Source organism: Apteryx rowi, unplaced genomic scaffold (genome assembly GCF_003343035.1).
Source record: "Apteryx rowi isolate R43461 unplaced genomic scaffold, aptRow1 scaffold_152, whole genome shotgun sequence".
In the NCBI taxonomy this organism is placed as follows: domain Eukaryota; kingdom Metazoa; phylum Chordata; class Aves; order Apterygiformes; family Apterygidae; genus Apteryx; species Apteryx rowi.
In genome coordinates, this window is record NW_020447775.1 from 267,198 (window position 1) to 286,920 (window position 19,723).

General features: G+C 44.3%; 1 protein-coding gene across 7 annotated transcripts in view; it reads right to left on the reverse strand.

Moving 5' to 3' along the window:
* Window positions 1-19,723, reverse strand: part of TSPAN4 (tetraspanin 4) — a 282,853-nt gene that overhangs the window by 57,179 nt on the left and 205,951 nt on the right. For all 7 annotated transcript variants that reach the window (XR_003252375.1, XM_026059072.1, XM_026059074.1 and 4 more), the window contains one exon: window positions 10,616-10,807. Coding sequence is in view for 6 of the 7 variants with exons in the window: in XM_026059072.1 (XP_025914857.1) it covers window positions 10,616-10,807 (192 nt within the window). In the remaining variant the exon portion in view is untranslated. The remainder of the gene's footprint in view (window positions 1-10,615; window positions 10,808-19,723) is intronic.

Genomic DNA, 19,723 nt, shown 5'->3' on the forward strand with positions numbered 1-19,723 from the left:
AAGAAGTTTGATTTCACATAGTTCCCAGAAGGCATCTTGAGTTGATGTATTAATAGGGAGCAGGAACATTATGAAAGGCTCACTCAGTTCTTTAATTTTTCTTTGATTTTCTTTTCCAAGCAGCTGAGTAAGGAGGGAAGAACAGAAGGAAAAAGTGTGACGGGAATTGTACTTGCATCCTAGAAATGACTCCTCCTTCAGCTTGCAAAATTTGTACAGAAAAGCCAGGGCGAGGAACGGGAAATGACAGGACAGCGGCCAGACAGTAGCAGTAACCAGGACTACAGTCAAGAAAATCCCAGTGTATTGATCTCGGATATGAACTTTACAATGTGGGAGAAAGGGCAGCTTGTTCCCACCAGTTTCCTTCAGAGCGGATTCAACGTCTCACTTGCGAAGTTTTTGCTGCCATTCAGCTTAAAATCTCCTTTTGGCAGTTGCAAGCCATTGCTCCTTCCTGGCGCCCTGCGTAATTCCTTTCTGCTCGCAGTATTTAGGCTCTTCAAATATTTGCAGACTTATGTCCCACCTGAGCCCTCTCTCAGCCACGCTGCGCATATTTAGCTCGCTTAACATCTCCTTGGAAGTAAATCTCCTTAGCCTCCTGATCATTTTTGTGCAGCATAAAAATGATAAGTTTGCTAATAAACTGTAAAAAGGCAGTAATGTATACGAGCAAACTTATGAGCAGAAACTCCATTATGAAAACAGCATGTATCTAAATTTGGTTCATCAGCTATTATTCTCCGAAAGCCTTAATAGTTAATCCATCGCGGCTGTGACAAGGATTCGCATGCTCTGCGCCTGCTGGATATACAGTACAGCTCGGTTTATGTTTAGACTGTATTTTTTATGAATGTGCAGATACTCCTGCTGATCAATAAGGCTGAGAGAAACCTGCAGTAATTATTTCTGGGAAGATATAGAACATATGCAGTTTTAATATAGATTAATGGAGTTTCATTTTAGTCTCACTATTGCTTTCAATTGGCATCATCCAGTCTTATTGCTCTAGTGAGCGTGAGCTGAGAGAGTGTAGATTCCCATACTATATATCACAGGCTTTTAATTGGTATTTTGTGGCATTTCCAGGCATTTTCCAACTTTGGCAAAAACTGACTCAAAAATCAATGAAGTATCATCAAATATCAGTCAGGTAGCAGTGTCCCAACACAACAGCAGGTTTGGTACAGGCCCATTTAACGGGGCCACAGAATATGATTGCTTAACATCAATATCTCACTGGCCTTCGATGCCCTCTGAGGGCTACCGCGTCTCTTCGGCAAACATAACGCAGAGGGATGACGTGATCGGGTGTAAATCTTCATCCTACGTAGTCAAGACAGAAACTCAGCCTACCTGTGAAGTAAAGGGCGGCTTAGCATGAACTAAAACATCAGACTGGCTCTTACAAGTCCCTACACCTCTCCATTAATAACACAGCAATTGCTCCGGACACAGCTGGTGGAAATGGCAAATAGAGCTATAAGGCTCTGGCCTGGGGTTAATCCGCTATTCTCCATCCGTAACAAAGACACACAAACTTAATTAGTCCCCAGTCAGTGTCACCTTTTAGGCAGACTTAACATTACCTATGTGTCTGCTAAGTGGTGCTTGTCCCCTGAACACCCCCTCCCAGGATATTTCTTGCCGGCTGGAGCTCCGGCATGAAGCGCGTCGGGACAGCTCAGTGCCATGGGAGCGGAGCAGCCGCCAAGCGGTGGCCCAGCACGCGGCCGAGCCGGCAGGGCTGACCTCCCACCGCGCTCACCCTGCACGTCTGGCTGTCGGGCAAAGCGGCCCCAGCCGCCCGGACACCATCGGGGCGAGCGGCCCTCGGGGCTGCTTAAAAAATGAACGGACAAGCCAGTAGGGCTTACCTAATTCTGCCTTTTGGCTGCTTATGTCCTCCTGTAGCAAACTGAGATGTCTGTAGCATCACAGAAGCTCTTCCTACCCCGTCCGTAGGCATCACAGAAGGATGCTAACTCGCACAAACTAGCCTCTGCTTCTCTAGCGCCAAAGCTAGATTTTTTTCCCCTGAGGTTTAGGTAATTCCAGTCCTTAAAGAAAAATGCCAATGCTGCCCTTTAATTTAAGAAGCAGTGTTAAGATGCCTAGAATAGCAAATAAATGATTGGAAGTATAAACATACATGCTGCTTTGCAAAGGCCGTGGATTACTATCCGAGGAGAAACTTTTATTGTTAGGAAAATAAATCCAACGCCACGCTCAAAGGCCATGCGGCTGTTCGCGCTGGCGAGGAGCATACAGGTTATCCGTCATTCACTTTGGAAATGGGAGTGCTCGGTTGCCTACCACATCGTCCAGGCGACCCCGGCACAGAGCGTTTTAGAAGCAGACATTGTTCACACCCTGCTAACAACTACTAGTTAACAGATTACCCCAATTAATCAAGCAGGAGTTAGGAGCTCAGAAACACTGACAGTCATTCAGACGTAGGGGTTGAGCCTTCAACCGCTAGAAGTTAGTAGAGCTCCACTGACTCCTGTACGTGTTACGGTGTTTGACTGCCATAAAGCAGCATCGGAGCAAAACAAGAGAGAAACGTGGATATTCGAAGCATATCGGGCACTAATGGTATTGCATCAGTCTACATTAGAAAAATAAACACTACCCTGTGAGGTAAGCCCTTCCTGCATATCAAGCCTAGGCTTGAGTCTAAAAACAGGAGGGAGGCAGGTTTAGTCTTCCTTTCCTCCATTCCCAGGTTCTCCGAGTAGCCCGATACCAGGGATCAAGAAAAGCAGAGAGGAAGAAGAGGACTCAGCCCGGTCCCATCTGTTCACGAGCTCGCGTACCAGCCAAGCAGAGGTAGCTAAAACTGAAAGGCAACAGGAGCAGATTCTCACTAATAAAGGAGAGCTCGGTCCACAGTACTTGCTGTCGGAGCGGGCAGCGAGTTCAGGCTTTCACGTGCAACTCAGTACTACACAGAGAAGGGTTACATCTGATATGCAACACCTCAGGCTGGGTGTGCGGTCACTGACCCGTCTGCGTCTCCTTCACCTTCCCGGTCTTTGCAGCGGCTGCCTGCTGGTTTGCATGCAGCCAGCATCTCCCCAATTTTGCCACTCAGACCGCTAAAAGATGCACGCTCATGTGCTAAGCTGGAACCAGAATCTACTGTTTGGTCTGGAGCATAAAATTACTGATGAAGTCATTCACGGGCTATTTCTTTCCCATTTAGCTGCTTGGAAATAAATTCCCTGTCATCAACAGAGTTTCAGCTGTCAGCTCTCTGACTGGATGCAGCGACACTCTCGAAAACAGTGGGTTTTTTATTCTCCTTTTCTTCTCACTCATTAACTTCTTCCTCATTTTCTTTATTGCTATTTCACTTACAGATGAGCTGGCTGAAGTCCAGAAAACTCTCAGCAGCCGAGTACAAAACATCGGGGCACTCAATTTCCCCCTGGACTATTCCATAAATAGGAGCCTTTTGATGTCCGGATAAGTCATTCAGATACATATATTAATATCAGGTCTTTCCACAGCCAGTCCTGACCTAATATCATCACGGTTTCATTCTGATCTTATTCACACCATCACCTGTGCAGGACTCCTCACTTATTAACATGAGGTTCTCATTTAAATGAAGCCAAACACATAGATCTGTCTGTTAATGATTCTTTTCTTTCCCCTTCTCACCAGTCATTCTTGCAGCTTTTCTCCAAAATATTCAGGCTTATCCACAAATCAGGAGTCAGGGGAAACAGGATGGATCTAAGCCATCTTCTTACTTTTCTGATCCTTGATCTGATAGGACATACCCAGATTTGGTGCTACCCAAGACGACAGCTGCTTTGGTTCATCAGCATTTTGTCTAGTCCTAGCCCTTTCCGGTATATCCCTGTATGGACAAGAGGTGATGGAGAGCCACATATGTCAACTTAAGGCCATTTCAGGTTGTCACTACACGAGCAGACTCCTTTCTCTACCTCTTTTGATAAGCCTATTGGCCACTTAGCACATCCCAAACAGGAGCAGAAGAACATGTGCTTTGTACCAAATCCCGAGGGAAAAAAATGGCACGAAAGCAGATGATGAGATAAAGAATCGTCTATGAACCTTATCTCTTTTCAGGACATGGGTTATTATTTAAGACACAAGTGTCTTCAGACATGATGCCTACACACACATGCTCTGATGACCAAGCAGACATTTAAAGTTCTTCCATCATGGAGGGCCTGATACTGTTTTTTACCACTGACTAATTCCTGGACAAACAGCAAGTTCTTCCCCCCCCCCCCCCCCCCCCCAAAAAAAAAAATTTTTCATTACACCTTGTTCATATGCTCTTTCTCACAGCTTCTCTGAATCCCTGCTTCACATTTAACTGAAGGTAACTTTGCAATTAGACTGATTAGCTTAACAGAGACAGCTTGCAGCAGAGCTCATGGTAACTGGCTAATTGTGCCAATTAGGCACTTTCAACAAGATAAAAACTGAGGGCTAACTTTGCTTTGGGATATTTATTCATCACTAAGATGCAATATATACAAAGAGAGAAATCAAAATTATTATTATTATTTTGAAAACACAGACTAAATACTTGTTAGGGGTCATTGTAGTACACAGTGACCAATGGGCAAAGGCACCGAGCCGGGATTCGGACAGTTTGGGTCGGCTTCATAGCTCTCCCACCATCTCCCAGTGCAACCTAAGCAAATCACTTCAGCTCCCCATCTGTCTAATGAGGATAATAACATTTTCCATTTGTCTTATCTATTTTGATGGTAAGCTCTACTGGGCAGGGACTGCCTCTTACAATGAATGAGCGCACAAGTGTCCTGTTCTCATGGGCTGCCTGCAGGGAACACTGTAATACAAACAATAAATAATATAATCCATCATGATTTAACACCCAGAGCTGGGATTTTTGACCTGGATTATCCATGGAATAATGGCCCTTTACAGTGCAAGCATACAAATATAGATCTCTGCTGAACATATATGAAAAACACAGATAGAATTCAGGCAGTCCAGCTCCTTAAGCACCCATCTTTGYGGTTAGCCTAAAGCACAATCTTTACGCAGTCACTTAAGGATCAGCCAGGCCAACATCTGAGCATGAAAGGGATGAAAGGACTTAAATCAAGCTTGATATTCTTTAGCATAGAGCAACGGCCCATGCTCATGCACATACATACGGTGGCTGCCTGCAGGGGATATCACTACTAGGATCGAATCGTCACAACTGGTTGCGCTAGAGTGGTACAAGCTGGTGCCTCATCTCCTGCAAGGAACTGCCTCAGTTGAAATGCATATGCATTGCAATGGGGTTAGACTAAACTAAACAGTCTTCGCTAAAATTCCCAGTCCACGTGAAGATGGYGGATATTGCTAATGTCTCTGATGGACCTTGAAACTATAAGACACATTTGCAAAAGGAAGCAAAGATGGATTCCTAATTTTGTTGCAAGATAACCTATAGAGGTTTGCAGTACAGTGAGGTGATCCTGTAGGGCATGATCAAATACCTACAGAAATCAATGGAAGTCAATAAACTAACTTTCTCAAGTCAGACTCAGCTTATTACCTCTGGCACCACTTCAGGGCAGTGACCCAACCCATCAGATTTAAGCTGCCATTTTCTAATTACAGGAGAGCTTGTAGGAAAGGCACTTCTGTTATACGATCCTCAGCAACCAGAATAGCAGAAATGTCAAAGGAATCTTACTGAAGTAAAAAAAGCATTGTTCGCCTGCTTCACCCATCAGCTTGCGTCTGCATTGAGATGTGAGATTATATACACCAGGCTGTATACTTATCTCAAGAAATGCTGGTTCCTCTGATTTCCTGAGGGAAATCTAATGATGGAAGAGTTTATCTTCCTTCATATTGTAGCTGGAGCAAATAAGGATCATTGTAAATATCCATTTTTTTGTTCAGTGAGCTCCTAAAATGACAGCAGGGCAATTCACCCCATCTGCACATTTCTGCAGAACACATAGGAGGGTTGAGGTTTACTTTAATTACTTTTTTCCATGCTCTGTTTTAGATTCTCATAGTATTCTGTTCCTCTAAGCAGAGAAAAAGCAATAAGCCTCTTTCCTAAGGGATTACTGAGGCACTGTCCTGGCTATACACTGCCACTGAATAAAGAATATCCGCCAGCTCCTTACTTAGTGGACACCAGCTAAGTCCATTCAAGTTAGTAAAACTGCACCTTTAGACCACCTGAATACCTTTTTTAGTGTTAATATGGATCATTCCTCACTATTACATCCAGCTATGCAAAAATCTCATTTACAAAAGCAAAGTTTACTTCTGCCTTTGACTTCTCCCTCTGTCCTCTCCTACTTAAGACACTTCACCTGTCCTCTTTCCATTTAACATGCCTAGCAAATGCCAGGGGCAAGAAAGTATTATCATTCATATCTAGCATCAGAGCAGCCTAACACCAAAGAGCTTATGGTTTTGCTCTGACAACCATAATATAAACATCAGTGTGGAGAACACAAAGGTTCAGGATCAGAGTCTCATCTGCTCCGCAACCTACTGTACGTAATACAAATAGACAGAAATGTCTCCTCGATCCTGCTCATTTCTCCTTCACTCCAGCAGACTCCTTAAGGAAATTTCATCCCTTATCACGCCGCAGACCAGCAGCACCATTCATAAGGCAACGTCACACAGACAGCTCTGCTATGTGCAACACCATGCACGCTTCGGCCCTGCCCACACAGCTGGGTCGTGCTGGTAGTTTTTCCTCCCCTGCTCCCTCCCTAATCCATCTTACGACCTCCGATACTGTCCTACACCTCTTGTACTTGCAGGATTTCCAACTTATTCCTCCAAACCACCCCTGCCAACTCTAGCAGCACTCAAACACCCTCCCAACTGCTACATCCTTTCCTCTTTCTTTTGCTGAACAGGATGCAGAACAGGAGGTGCTGGAGCTGTACTCAGTGCCGTTCCACTGGAAAATTGCCTTTCCGGTCCTTGCAGGTTTAAAGACTGCTGCCATCCTAGCAGTAGGACAGGGCGCACTACAGGAGATAACGGCAGCTGGAGCTCCAAATTGTTCTTGGATACATCAGGCATGTCCATATGGTCCCTACGTTTGCACTGTCATGAGAGTCTTAAAGGAGATCGAGGGCATAATTTCAGAGCAGGAGATGACAGGCATGCAGTACGGACAGAGCATCTGGAGACTCTGATGACAGACACATCATCTTTATTGCTGTTTACGGTTATATTTAACATCCCTGACTTTCTCACACACCGCACCAAGCAGAGAACCAAGGGAACTAAATGAAACCTGCTACTCAGAGATACACAAACGTTCTACTGAGGGGAGCAACGTCTAATCTTGCATGCATAGGTGATACCATGAGTAACTACTACCACAGCACGGTAGCAGCCCTGGATGCTCCTCCAGCTTGGTTTATGCCACTCCCTTTTCTTTTTGTCCCTTCCAAGTCTCACTTCATCAGACTATATCATACAGACTACTTCTAAAACAAGGGACGCAACATCCTAGCTTTTACTTCTTTTCTTCATTTTAGCACTCAGTTAAGAGCTTTTCATTGTTTTAAGCCCATCACAGATCTATTCCAACTGCCTGCAGACCTTGTCCAGCTCCATCCTTCCCAGTTCCTCATGCTTGTTCAGTGCCGGCCTCCTTATTGGTCTAGTACTGGGGATGGCCAAGTATCAGAGGGCAAATTAGAGAATCAAATTATCCAGCGAGTAGTGCATCAAATACTACCAAAAACCTCCATTAGCCCACCCTAAACATACCTGTCTGGCCAAACCTCAGTTTCTCTGTCCCTGTACTATCACAGCTCCTATTTCCAAAAGGAGCCACAGGAAAGAAGGAAACCAAATCTCACTGAAATTAAATGGGAGAGGGGTACCTAAATCCTTTGAACTATTGTATGCTTTACTTGAGAAAAAGGAATCATGGTTTTAGGAAAAAGGAAGAGTTAGCATAACCAAGCATTGCATAAAAAAAATGGCAGCGACATCACAAATGGCAGGACAACCTACTCCACGACATGCTGGCGCATTTGCAGTAGTAACTTCCGGAGACAGAAATCATATGAATCCAGTTCAAAAAGCAGGCTTAGCTATTACCAGGAACAAAGCTAGATGTTAAGTGGTGGCCTGAGAGATACAGAAAGGAGTGTAAGGACTCAATCCTGCGATGACTGTTAAACACAGTGCGAGTCATAAACACACACAACGTTACCAATACTTGGTAGCTTTCTCCTGGACGGCATATCCTATCACATCCCAGTTGCAATGAAACGGTCCCCTTACAAAGCCGGAGAGGAGGGGCATGCTCAGAGATGTTTAACAAAAAAAAGCAGATTATTTAGGGGCAAGGGGCATGCGTTAATTTAGCTATCTACGATACCACTACAGAGATTCTATTCATTTTGGCAGAACACACTCTTGGGAACACCTGCGAAACAAAAAAAGGATGAGCTGATGCGGCAACCACATAAAGCAGAGCCTGTGATATTCAGCAAGTTCTTTCATTTGAGCATTTATTTTGCTATCTACATTACCTAGAAAAATGGGAGTGGGCCAAAGCCAAATGTTTCTGCCTTGAACTTCTAAGCACCATTTCAAACACAAGCCAAGGAGGACCAGCAATCTTGAGCCACACAAGAACACTCCAGATCTGGGTGAAGGAGGACTAAGAACAAACCTACATGATAAAGCTCTGCTCCCAGAAATGGAAGTTGCTACCACTATCCATTTCCCTCGCAAACAGACTGGAGATAGACTTGATAGAAGAACTCATAAAAGCCCCAAAATCTCATTGGTATTTAACTGAAGGGAAGTAAGAGCTAACGCATACTGAGAAAAGCTATTCTGGACTAAACAAAAAGCTTGAATTCAAAGTACACTAATGAAACTGTATTTCAACTCTCTATAGTTAGGCTTATTCAGAATTAAAGTAGTTGTAACCAGATCTAGTTTAATTCACATTTGAAATGAAGAACATCGAATAAAATGGAGGCCACACTGACTAGCTAGGGTACACAAGTGGAAGGACAGATGAACAGGGTTAAATGCTGGTACAAAATCAGAACAAGCTTCCCAATACAGAGAATTCCTAAAGTGGTGAGGTGGTGAGGGCCACACTGTTAGGGAAAGAAGTCAGAAACTCATCCTGTGCTGAGGACAAACTGCCCCATCTTGACCTGATCCTGACACATTAGAAGACAGAGGTCATTGCTGGTCATGTCTGAGCTAGGCCATTGATCAAAAAGCCCAAAACGGGTGATTAATTTTGCACATACAAGCTATACCACTAGACTCAGCACTCTGGGGGCTCCTGCTGCACTGGCACTGAATCTGTAATCCAGTAATACAAGGGTGGCCAGTTCCTTCCTCCAGAAAGTGGGTCTTTATATAAGGCTGTTAAAACTGCTCGAGACTTTCGGCCTCAGATTATGACTTCCACTGTCTGAAGGTAAACTTCCCTTCACAGAATTGCCTTATTTTCTAATTTATGTTGCTCATTTTAGTCCCAAAGCACCCATCTGCCAGAGAAATGTACTAGTCCTGACTTCTATTGGTTAAAAAACACCAGAAACAAACGATTACGGCAGAGGCCTGGAAAGAGTCCTCTATCTTTTTCAAGCTTGGATCTCACAGTCAAAGATTTTTACAGGGTGAATCTTCTTTGGGGGCTGTGTGCCTCATCTCACACTTAAGATCCCAGAGGAGCAAAACGAGTATTAGAAACAGGGCGAGCAACAGCCTTTTCAGCCTGAACTACAGCCTTATAACGTGACAGAGGAATTGCCAGCTCAAAGAACTAAACCCCAGCTTCACTTTATGCCAAGATTTGCTGAACCTCGTGAAATGCTGGACTTGAACAGCAAAGCAACTCACTTCCTGTTCTTCAGCTGAACAGGACACAAAATACACACTAACACCAACCACAAGCAGCACTCACTACTGCAAAGCCAGTCCAACTTTGAGCAGCATCAAATTACATTTTGATAAAATGCAGTGGATAAATGGCTCAAGCCTCAGTTAAATCATGGACAGCTGGCACCTTATTAATCTTTCATTTCACAGCAGTCTCCTTATGCTGCGACCTTTGCTTCCTGACATCTCAGTCTTTTGAGAGTTAATGATTGGCAAAACCAATGTTGCCAAGTCCAAATCACTTTATTTCCAGCTGAAGCCAAAATGAGCTTGTCTCTTCACAGTGTTTCATATCTGCACTGATCTTTCTGCCCAGGACTTCACACCATCAGTCCCACCAGAGTAGACATTTAGAGGAAATAGCTACTAAAGCTGAGTAAACAGCAAACGAAGGGTACATTGCAAAAGGTGTCTTCACAAATCTCTCCTTCTCTGAAGAGCTCAAGGAAAGCCATACAACCACCAACCCTTCCCTTCTGAAAGGTTTCATCCTCCAAGAACAAGTTAAAAGTATGATCAGGAATGATCTAGCAGCTCCTGAGAGCCATCAAAGACTGACTCAAACATGACTCACATCTCTTCCATGTCAAATAGGCAACTTCTGCTGAAATACAGAGCTCTGTAACATGCATTGGAATAGCACCAGCACCTTGAGACAACACGTACTGCAGAAGCATAGCAGCTTAATACTTACACTCAGCAGGAGGCACTTGTTTTCTTTGATGGCACCTATGCAGCCCACGAAGCCGATGATCATGACAAAAGTCCCCGTGACGATCAGTAGGTTGGCAGCCGACAGGGATGGGAAAGAAGAGGAGAGGGTAGCAAAGTTGCCTTGGGTAACAGCCAGCCAGATGCCTACTCCAAGGATTCCACAGCCTCCCAACTGGGAAAATAAAGAGAAACAAAGCAACTCAGTCATTGTATCCAAGCAACCCCAGATATTAATCACTATTGATTTTGCGGTGGTACAAAGGCTCTGCTGGGGCAAATCCAGCATAAGAGTTGATCCTTTCCCTACAGCACTAGGTAGAACAGACAACAGAGGAGGAAAAGAAACATTATTTTATCGTTTTACAGAGGGGGAACTCATGCACAGACCCACATAGTAAGATACTACACTCAAGAGAAAGATCCAAATTTCCCAAATTCAAGCCACAGTTTCAAATACCAGGTCTCTTCTTTGCTAGTGGAAAAGCACACACTGAATAAGGGAGAAATTCCCAATGATTCAGATCTCAAAGGCACTGAAAGAACCAGTGCCATGTTTAGGTACCTCAGAGAGCTGCCCAGAAGGGCTGAAGCAGTCTGGACCTCACGTTCTTCTGATCCCACTACTCCGTCTCCCATCYCTGGCACATGCCATACCCAACTCTTGCTAGAGAATCCCCTAGGAGGACACCCAGCACCTCCTCTTAGTTGGTTCCTGTCCAAGGTTAAGACTTCCTTGTCAGTGAGAGCTCATTTATAGTGTAGAGGGGCCAGAGAGGGAGGGAGGGAGATTCCTCCCCCTAACATTGCAAGAAAGAGTAGATGTTTACTCCTAATGTGGCCTACTGGTTTGATAATTCAGCCCTCAGAAGAGAACCTGGCTGGTTTAGGAAAGGTTTGAGAGGAGAACAGAAGTTCATGCTCCTCAGACATGCAAGCAAGGAGAAGGGAACACTGCAGCGCAGCCACCACAAAACCAAAAACTTCACAATTGTTGCATACGCAAGGAACTTTTAAAAAATGCAAACATTTATCAGCCTGCTGCTTATAATTGAGAGAAAGCCTGCAGAATTGTAACAATCTGAGTAAAGCTGAGCAATTAAATAGAATTAAACCAAAGGGGATTTTGCATTATTACACAGTCACATGGCAGACTATCACTTAGGTTTCTTTTTTTCCTGCTCTCCCTTTAAAATAACCAATTTTTATTGAGTTTTATAATTGCCCTTTATTATCCAAATCAATTAAAGGCTAGGAAAGAAATTGTGTTCATAGAGTAGTAAGTCAGACATAGGAGCATATCAATTAAATGTCTGCATAAAGTGGATGAACATAAGGCAGCTCACAAACCAGAAAAGGGAAAAGACAGAGCTAATCCTGGGGCAAAGTTAATCCTCAGAAATGAAACACCAAAGAGAAACACAAAAGCAAAGGCAATTACTTAGTACTAATTGCTAAGGTTTCCTCTGCACAGGACTGAATTCCCCTTCAAAAAGGGACAAAAAAGAAGGCTGTGTCTCAAGGTGGGACTGGTCCCCAGTTACAAACCAGTCTATTTTGCTCAAAAGTAAGGAGTCAAGCTATACCTCGTTGTAATGTACCTCAGCTGCATCAGACTACATGGCTCCACTCAGAGAAAGCAGGCTCCAAGACCCTAGGACTCAAATTATCTTATTAAGGAGCCTGTTCATATACAGGCATCCTATATCTCCATCTTCACCCTCTCACAAAGTACCCTCCATAAGTACCAAAAAGAGACAGTCCAGGCCATGACCACATAACACTGGAAATACCTCCCCTCTACACACATTTACGGACCACAATCTTTAAAATGGTCTAAAATGACGGAAAAGTAACTAGAGGAGAGAAGGGGCAAGAATATCTAAAGAAATTAACCCACAGAAAATTGTTTAGTGTACCTGAGATGGTGTGAACAAAAGCAATCAACATGGGCCAAGGCAAAAAAGGTTGCATCTGAAAAGGGTATCAAATTCTGAAGGTCTGCTGGACTCCAGAGCAGCATCCAAGGAGAGGCGGCAGATACCAAAATTAAACCTGAACTGGTCAGACCACTGAAATACGCTCCAAGGAACAATGCCAGACTGGCTGAGGAAGGAGATGGAAAGCATTGCCATCTTTTTGCCTCCATAGATTGGTCCACATCCTGCCTCAGGATCAACCTCTGAGCCCCAGGTACAGCAAGGCCACAAAAATGGCCCAATTAGGCCTAATGAGCGCAGATGCCCAGGAGCAGCAGAGGCATCCATTTGCAATACAGTTAGCTATTATCTTCAATTCTGTGTTATGAAGCATTTCAATAGCTCCAGTAAAAGGGAGTTTGTTTCATCGCCTTTCAGGCACTAGGTGTTGCCACCCTGCTTTGACAGACATGCCCACCTACGAGGACTGTTTGTGCTCCGGGAGGCGAGTCTCGCGGGGGAAAGGCAAGGCTCGCTTTGCCTGCTCCTCCATTGCCTACTCATTTCTTTACGACGTACAAAACATAATGCTTGAGATATCACTGCTCTTAGGATGTTGGACTCCACTCCCCGTCCCCCCACCAAAGTCATTCACATCTGCAGAAACAGGGAATTCACTGGTGGTACAAAACATCACAAAACCAGACGACAGTTCTTGCAAAACACAGGGACTGTGGTTGTACCCATTTAGACCAGGGCTGCGTATTTCGGGTCAGTTTGTCAGCAGGAGTATCTCACCACGCTGTACACAGAGATACTCTAAAATACATCAAGCTCTTTCTCAGCTCGTTATCTTTCTGTTTTTGAAGAGCTAACGCGCACCTCTTCCTTAGGTTGATTAACCAAGACCTGAAACAGGCAAAGGGATCCTCTGAGCATTAAGCCAACTGGCGCAAACTAATGCATTGCACAAAGTGCTGCTTAGGAAACGACCACAACTGAGGGCTGCTCCACCTCGCTTCAGCCCGTTCCCTTCTCCCGCACCAAGCTGTCCCCCTTCGCTGCCCCTGAGCCAAACTGCTAACTGGTCACGCGTGTCCCTGGAGCCAGCAGCTGCCCTTAAAGCCATTCTCAGCTGCTCTCCAAAGCTCCACTTCCACCAAGGACCAAGCCCACCCTTAGGTCTAGGCTGAATGAACATAACAGTACTCAAACTCCTACTTAAGGTAATGCTTAAGGGTCACGGTGAAAAGAGACACTAAACATTAAAACAAAATATCAGCAAGAAGACTGCAGCTCTAACCTGATTTTACATGGTGAGTGCAAGCCTGGCAACTTTTAAAAACCAAAAAACCAAAAAACCCCAAAGATGCTAGGCTACTGACAACAGCATTTTCTATTCCATTTTGAAAGATTTAGCACATTATTTGCCTAATTACTGCTGATACTCCACTCCCTTGCCAGCAAGGCACCTCAAGGCAACACCTGAAACACAACGTTGCTTCTTTTAGCAATTTTTTCTGTTGGTAAGTGTTGCATCTTTGTAAAATCTTCCATTTTAAGGGCAAAGCACTGGGACAGCAGAGGGGACAGTTTCGCAGCCCTAGGACTGAGGAGATCCCAGTTTGCTGTCCGTTCCAGGACAGACCCCAGTGTAAATCCGGGACAGGCCGTTTAGCAGGTCTGCGCCTCAGGTGTAAAATACTGCGTGCAAAGACAGGAGCAGCAGGTCCTTTGCAAGAATTGATCTTTGCAATTGGGCATGGAAGGAGTGGTTTATTCCACTCACAACAAATTGCTTATCAGCATTTATATACCAGGGTCAAGTAGTAAAGCTGCTGGCTTACTCTAAAAGCATAGATTCAGTCTGTCTCCCCGAGAGATACATGTACACGCTCTCTCTCTTGGCAGCAGAGTGGCCTCCGGAATTAGATCCTCCAAATTGTTCTAATGGACTAGAAAATAAATTATTCAGACTTCGGTGCATACATTTAGAATTGATCTTACAATATTGTAAACAAAGTAATCCCAAACAGCCCCGGATATATGCGTGTTGTTGGAAGAATTAATTCTGAAGCTACAGCTACACACTTAAAATACTGCAGGAGAAATTGCCTTGTTGTTCATGATAATGGTGTTGGTGTCTTTAAGCAGTATTTCTTTATTGGTTTTACTGCACAGAAAATGCATCTAAATCAAGGCTTCTCATATTGTGTCTGATTAGGAACCACCCACCAAACTTCCTCTTTTAGATAAAAATAATTCCTCTCATATTAAAAAAAAAATACAGTGGTAACTGGCCATACCTTACTTTTGGATTATTTTGGTTTGTAGTTAAACTAATTTGTTTAGTCCGAGGGTTTTCTCCCCACCACGCRCTCCACCTTTCTAAAGTAAAGGGGAAACGATGTTGGGCTTTCTCAATCCCACTTGCTACACCGTTATTCTCGCATGAAAACACTTCCCCCCTTCCACTATGGAATAAAGGGATCCAACAGAAAATTAACAGCAAGGTGTTAATAGTTGTGCTGGGAACATTATCATCATTCGTAATAGCAGCAAACGTTCTTGTGATGTAAGGCAGATTTAGGTTGCTTCTTTCAGCTAGATACATCGGTGGGGTGGAAATGGAGCATGTACGTACACTGCCAGGGTCAAACGAATCAGGAATTGTGCACGAGAAACGGAGAGGAGCACACGCTCCCGTGCGGGGCTCGGCTGTCTGTACGGGCACGTGCAAACAACCGGCCGGCCGGACGCGGGCACCGCAGAACCGCTGCCTCCGGCCGGCACGCAGGACACCCGGAGTCGCAGAAGCCGTCCCGTCGCGGGGATGGGCTCTTCAGCAGAGCCAAAGCCACACGGCGCAACCTGATACACCACATACCAGCTCAGCGCGCCACAAGCCGCACTTGTGCTGCTAGTCAGAGGTCCGGAGTTTAACAAACGAAAAAGGCGAGGGCGGTACAAAAGTTAATCCCTTTGTGCCTCTGATTCGGAAAAGTTAAGCAGAGTAGTAAACGGGGACCTAAGCCCATTGCTACCCTCAGCCTAATTGGGCTCTAGAGCTCTGCGGTGCGGAGGCGAAGAACCCGTGTAACACCTCACCCCACGGGGCCACGATCCCAGCCACGGCATTTTAGGAACTAAGTGATAAAGCATTAATTTAAAAAGAACTTGAAAAAATATTTGAAAAAAACCCTGCAGTTAGTAGGGACCACATTCCTGGGAGGGGAAGAGACTGCAATAGTAGCTGTCCATTAAATCCTAAGTGGGATGGGAAAGGGGAATATAGAATTGGCTATTCCTCTTTCCTGAGATTAAAAAAGCTAGAGGTCATTTTGGTCAGCAGCTTTAAAACCAATAAAAGGAAGTATCTTTTCACAAAACATTTAATTAAATCCTGGAATTCATTGCCACAGAGTTTTGTGGATGCCAAAATATAAGCCGGTTCAAAAAGGAATTACACAAATCCAAGGAGGACGAGATGCTCTAGCATTTATTAAAAATGGTAGTTTGGATGCCAGCTCTGCAGAGAAAGTCCTTAGACAGTTAATTGGAGGAGCTCGGAAAAGTGTCCTTTGTATCTGTTCTTTTTCTTATATTCTCTCTAAGCATCCCTGAGCAGCTACGACCAAAAATAGGGTACTCGGCTAGATGGAACTTTCTCAACATCATGGACATTTGTGTGTCCTCCCTGCCTCCTCCTCTTCTCCTCTCTAATTTTAATGTTCACTTACGATTTGAATTTGATTTTTTTTTTTTGCTTGGTTTGGCATCAGCCTATTTTCAGAGAAAAAAGGGTTATAGATACGGACAACAATCAATGAGTTATTTTCCCAGTTCTCCTAACCTACTTATGATATTACAAAAATAACAAAAATAAGTTTGTACCAATGAGGACAAAGCTTGTTGCAAACTCAGACAAGTCTACCAYGCAATCAGCAACATATTCAAAAGCTTTCTCTTCTCTCAGACCCATGTACATATAAAGGCTATATGACATTTCCAATGGGCATAGGGATCCTGTTCAGTGTCTCCTCTCTCTGCCTTGGCAACTCTGGAGTAAGACCTTCCATCTACTAACCTCTACACACCCAGGCCACTAGATTTTTCAAGCTTTGATACAGAATAGTTGTGTGAATATGCCCATGAGTAACAGATTCTCGTGTTGGTGCAATCAATAGCTAAACTGGAAGCAATGCAGCACTTAAAAAGCACTTTAAAAAGATAAAATTTTAAATGCATTTTTGAACCAGAGTAAAGGTACTCCATTTCTGCTCTTCTCACACATGCCTTCCCTTCTCCTCTTTAGTGCTGCCTTCTGCTCTTGCCGCCATGGCGCAGATTTTCAGTCCTGTTTATGGAATTCGGACAGTCACCAGCAAATTCTCAGTTGTCATCACGCCAGAGCACTTGAGCTGTCTCACAATTTGCATCAAAAAATCAATGAGAACTGGGCTTACAGGTCCTCTAGATCATTGTGGAAAGTCTCCCTGCTTTCCCACTACAGGGCTGAGGCAACCTTTTAAAGCTTGGGTGCATGAAAACGCACCCTTTCCGCCTCATGGTCCACCTACACCTCTTTGGCCCCATGACCGTCAGGCGGCTTGACTCAGCGGAGTCCCCTGAAGTGGCCTTTGCAGAGATGCGTAAGGGCAGAAAGCCTGCAGCCCATCGAGGCTTGGGGTTTCAGCAGCAGGGCACATGCCAAGGTTTGCACAGAGGCAAACCTACCAACCCTGCAGTCTGCAAAGCTCCTCTGTGTACGAATAATTCGGGACATCCTCCTCCCACCTCATGCAGATTGGCTCTCCGGTGCGTTGCTTCTCGGACACGTCGGGCCTCGCGGCGGTACGAGTGCTAGCTCCACCTAGCACATAGACAACGGCTCCCTAAATAACACATCACGAACAGGTGCTGCTCCACTCCCAGGCTCAAGGCTTTCTTCACAACAACAGCTATTCACTGCTGTATATTCTTTCTAGTCAATATTTTATTTCTTTCTGATGTCATTTCAGTCCACTGCTGAACTGTTTTACTAGTGTCTCTATAACTTACAGGAACGTGCTTTAAAAGAACACAACTGAGTAAAGCACAGAGCATTTCAAGTGCCGATCTCTTCAACACTGCAGATAAGCAGCACACAGTGATTAAAAATTAAAAACACTATGAAACTACTTGTTTGGCCTTGTTATCCCATTTTCTTTTCATTTTGCTTAAAAATGAGTTTCAAAAACAAAAATCTCATCTTGCAATATGGGCCATCACGTACATGAGCAGCCGCCAAACTCCTACAAGAGCGGCTAGGCTACGTGTGACTCAGCGCGACTGCCCTTTAACTCACCACGCTAATCGGCCACGGCCAAGGAGCCGGCCCGCAGCGTCACATCGGACTTTTTCTTACAAAGCGATTAACATGCTGCCTGCCTTTCCTGGTCTGTGGTGCTGCACATCGTGCTGAACAGGGTTTCGAAATAGATGTCATACGGTGTTTGCACGGCCCCGAACCGCAGGAACTGCGTGACAGGGCAAGCAGCCGTTTCACGGACACGGGAGCCGAGAGCTACAATCCTGACCCGTGTCCCGCCTGTCAGCCTGACACCCCGGGCTTCATAGCCACGTTGCCATCTGTGCCACTGTCGTCCCGGGTGCGAAGAAACACACTTCAGTACCGCGTATGGTTGCCTTCCTGCCTTGCAGATGTTGCTGTCCTACAGGCTAGGCCTCGCTTCAGGTTGGGCCATCCACTGCCCGAGCCTGACAGATACCAAGAGCACTTTCATCAGCCCTAGAAATTCTACAGAAAGGACTTTGGGGCTCTATGTGAGCAAAGAAATATCACAAAAAAAGCATTAATTTTCTTAGTATCAATAATGGAAACATAAAATACTGCTTTTTCAGCTGCCTCTGGTTAGGAAATAGCCTCAAGAGCCTAAGCCTTAAGAAATTCATTAATCTTCCCCAACTGAGTTCAACCATTAAGTCCCATTCCCGTACAACTAAAGCAAATTTGGGGACAACTGAAGTTGCCACAGAGAGAATACCATACTGACACCCTGCTAATGGGAAAGTAAATAAAAAGGCATTCAGCTAATCCCTGCTGCTTTACGAGTAGCATTCTCCTAAAGTAGTTGCTCCTCTAAATTACAGTTATCTATCAACTACTGTTAAAAAAGAACAGAACTACAACATTTATGAGTTAATACACCCAATCTAAAAGTAAGGTTTTCCTTTCCCAGGCTCAGAATCCAGTGAAACACTTAAACATGTGCTCAATCACATCCTTCTCCAGCAAATCACTTAATCAAGCGTTTAACTGCTCCTGGCTTTAATTAGTCACTTCCGTAGCGTACTTAACCGCCCCATCCAGCAAAGTCCTACCATCGAGGATGCAAAAACTTGCCGAAAGGTAACAGGTGAGGAGGACTTATTAAGGTAGCAGTGCTGATAAAAGATTAAACATGATCACAGAGTACTTAAAGATGGTGGTTATCAATGCCACAAGTGTCTAATTTGGAAACTTGCCTACACCTTAATTCAAGTTGAAGGATTATGAGTAAAGCACTGAGTTAATGACAACTCACTGAAACGCAGAATAAATGCGTTAAGTTAGAAGAGGGAAAGGGATAAATATAAGTCAAGGAAAAGATTATGCCTCTTTTCAGGTTCTAGTTTTAACTCCTGCCAGATTGAAAGCATCAAAGCTTATTCACCCGCTCCTCAAATGCCACTTCTAAATCCACCTGGGATGATCATAATAAAATCAATACAGTTGTAAAAAGGAATACATGCGTGAGGTCTGGAATCACAATCCATTAAATGAAGTTAAACCTGTTAAAAAAGAAACAGAAATGGAAGAAAACCGAATGTGCTCTGGAGTCCCTGTGCTGCTCAGTCTGGAAAATTATTCACTTCCTATGACTTGACAGCATACACTGGCGTAAGGCCACATCTGGAGCTCTAGATTCAATTCTGGTCACCCATTTTCATATATGTAACACTAAGTATTGAAAACAGAGAAGCAAATAAAGTAGTGAGATTTGGTTTTTTACTCAACACAAAAGACTAATTTCGGGAAAGATCATCTCCAGAGAGCTTTGCTTAAACTATTTGGTGAAATACTGAAAGAAAATGTGGTTCACTGAGCACCAAGTGAGGACTCAGGAGGC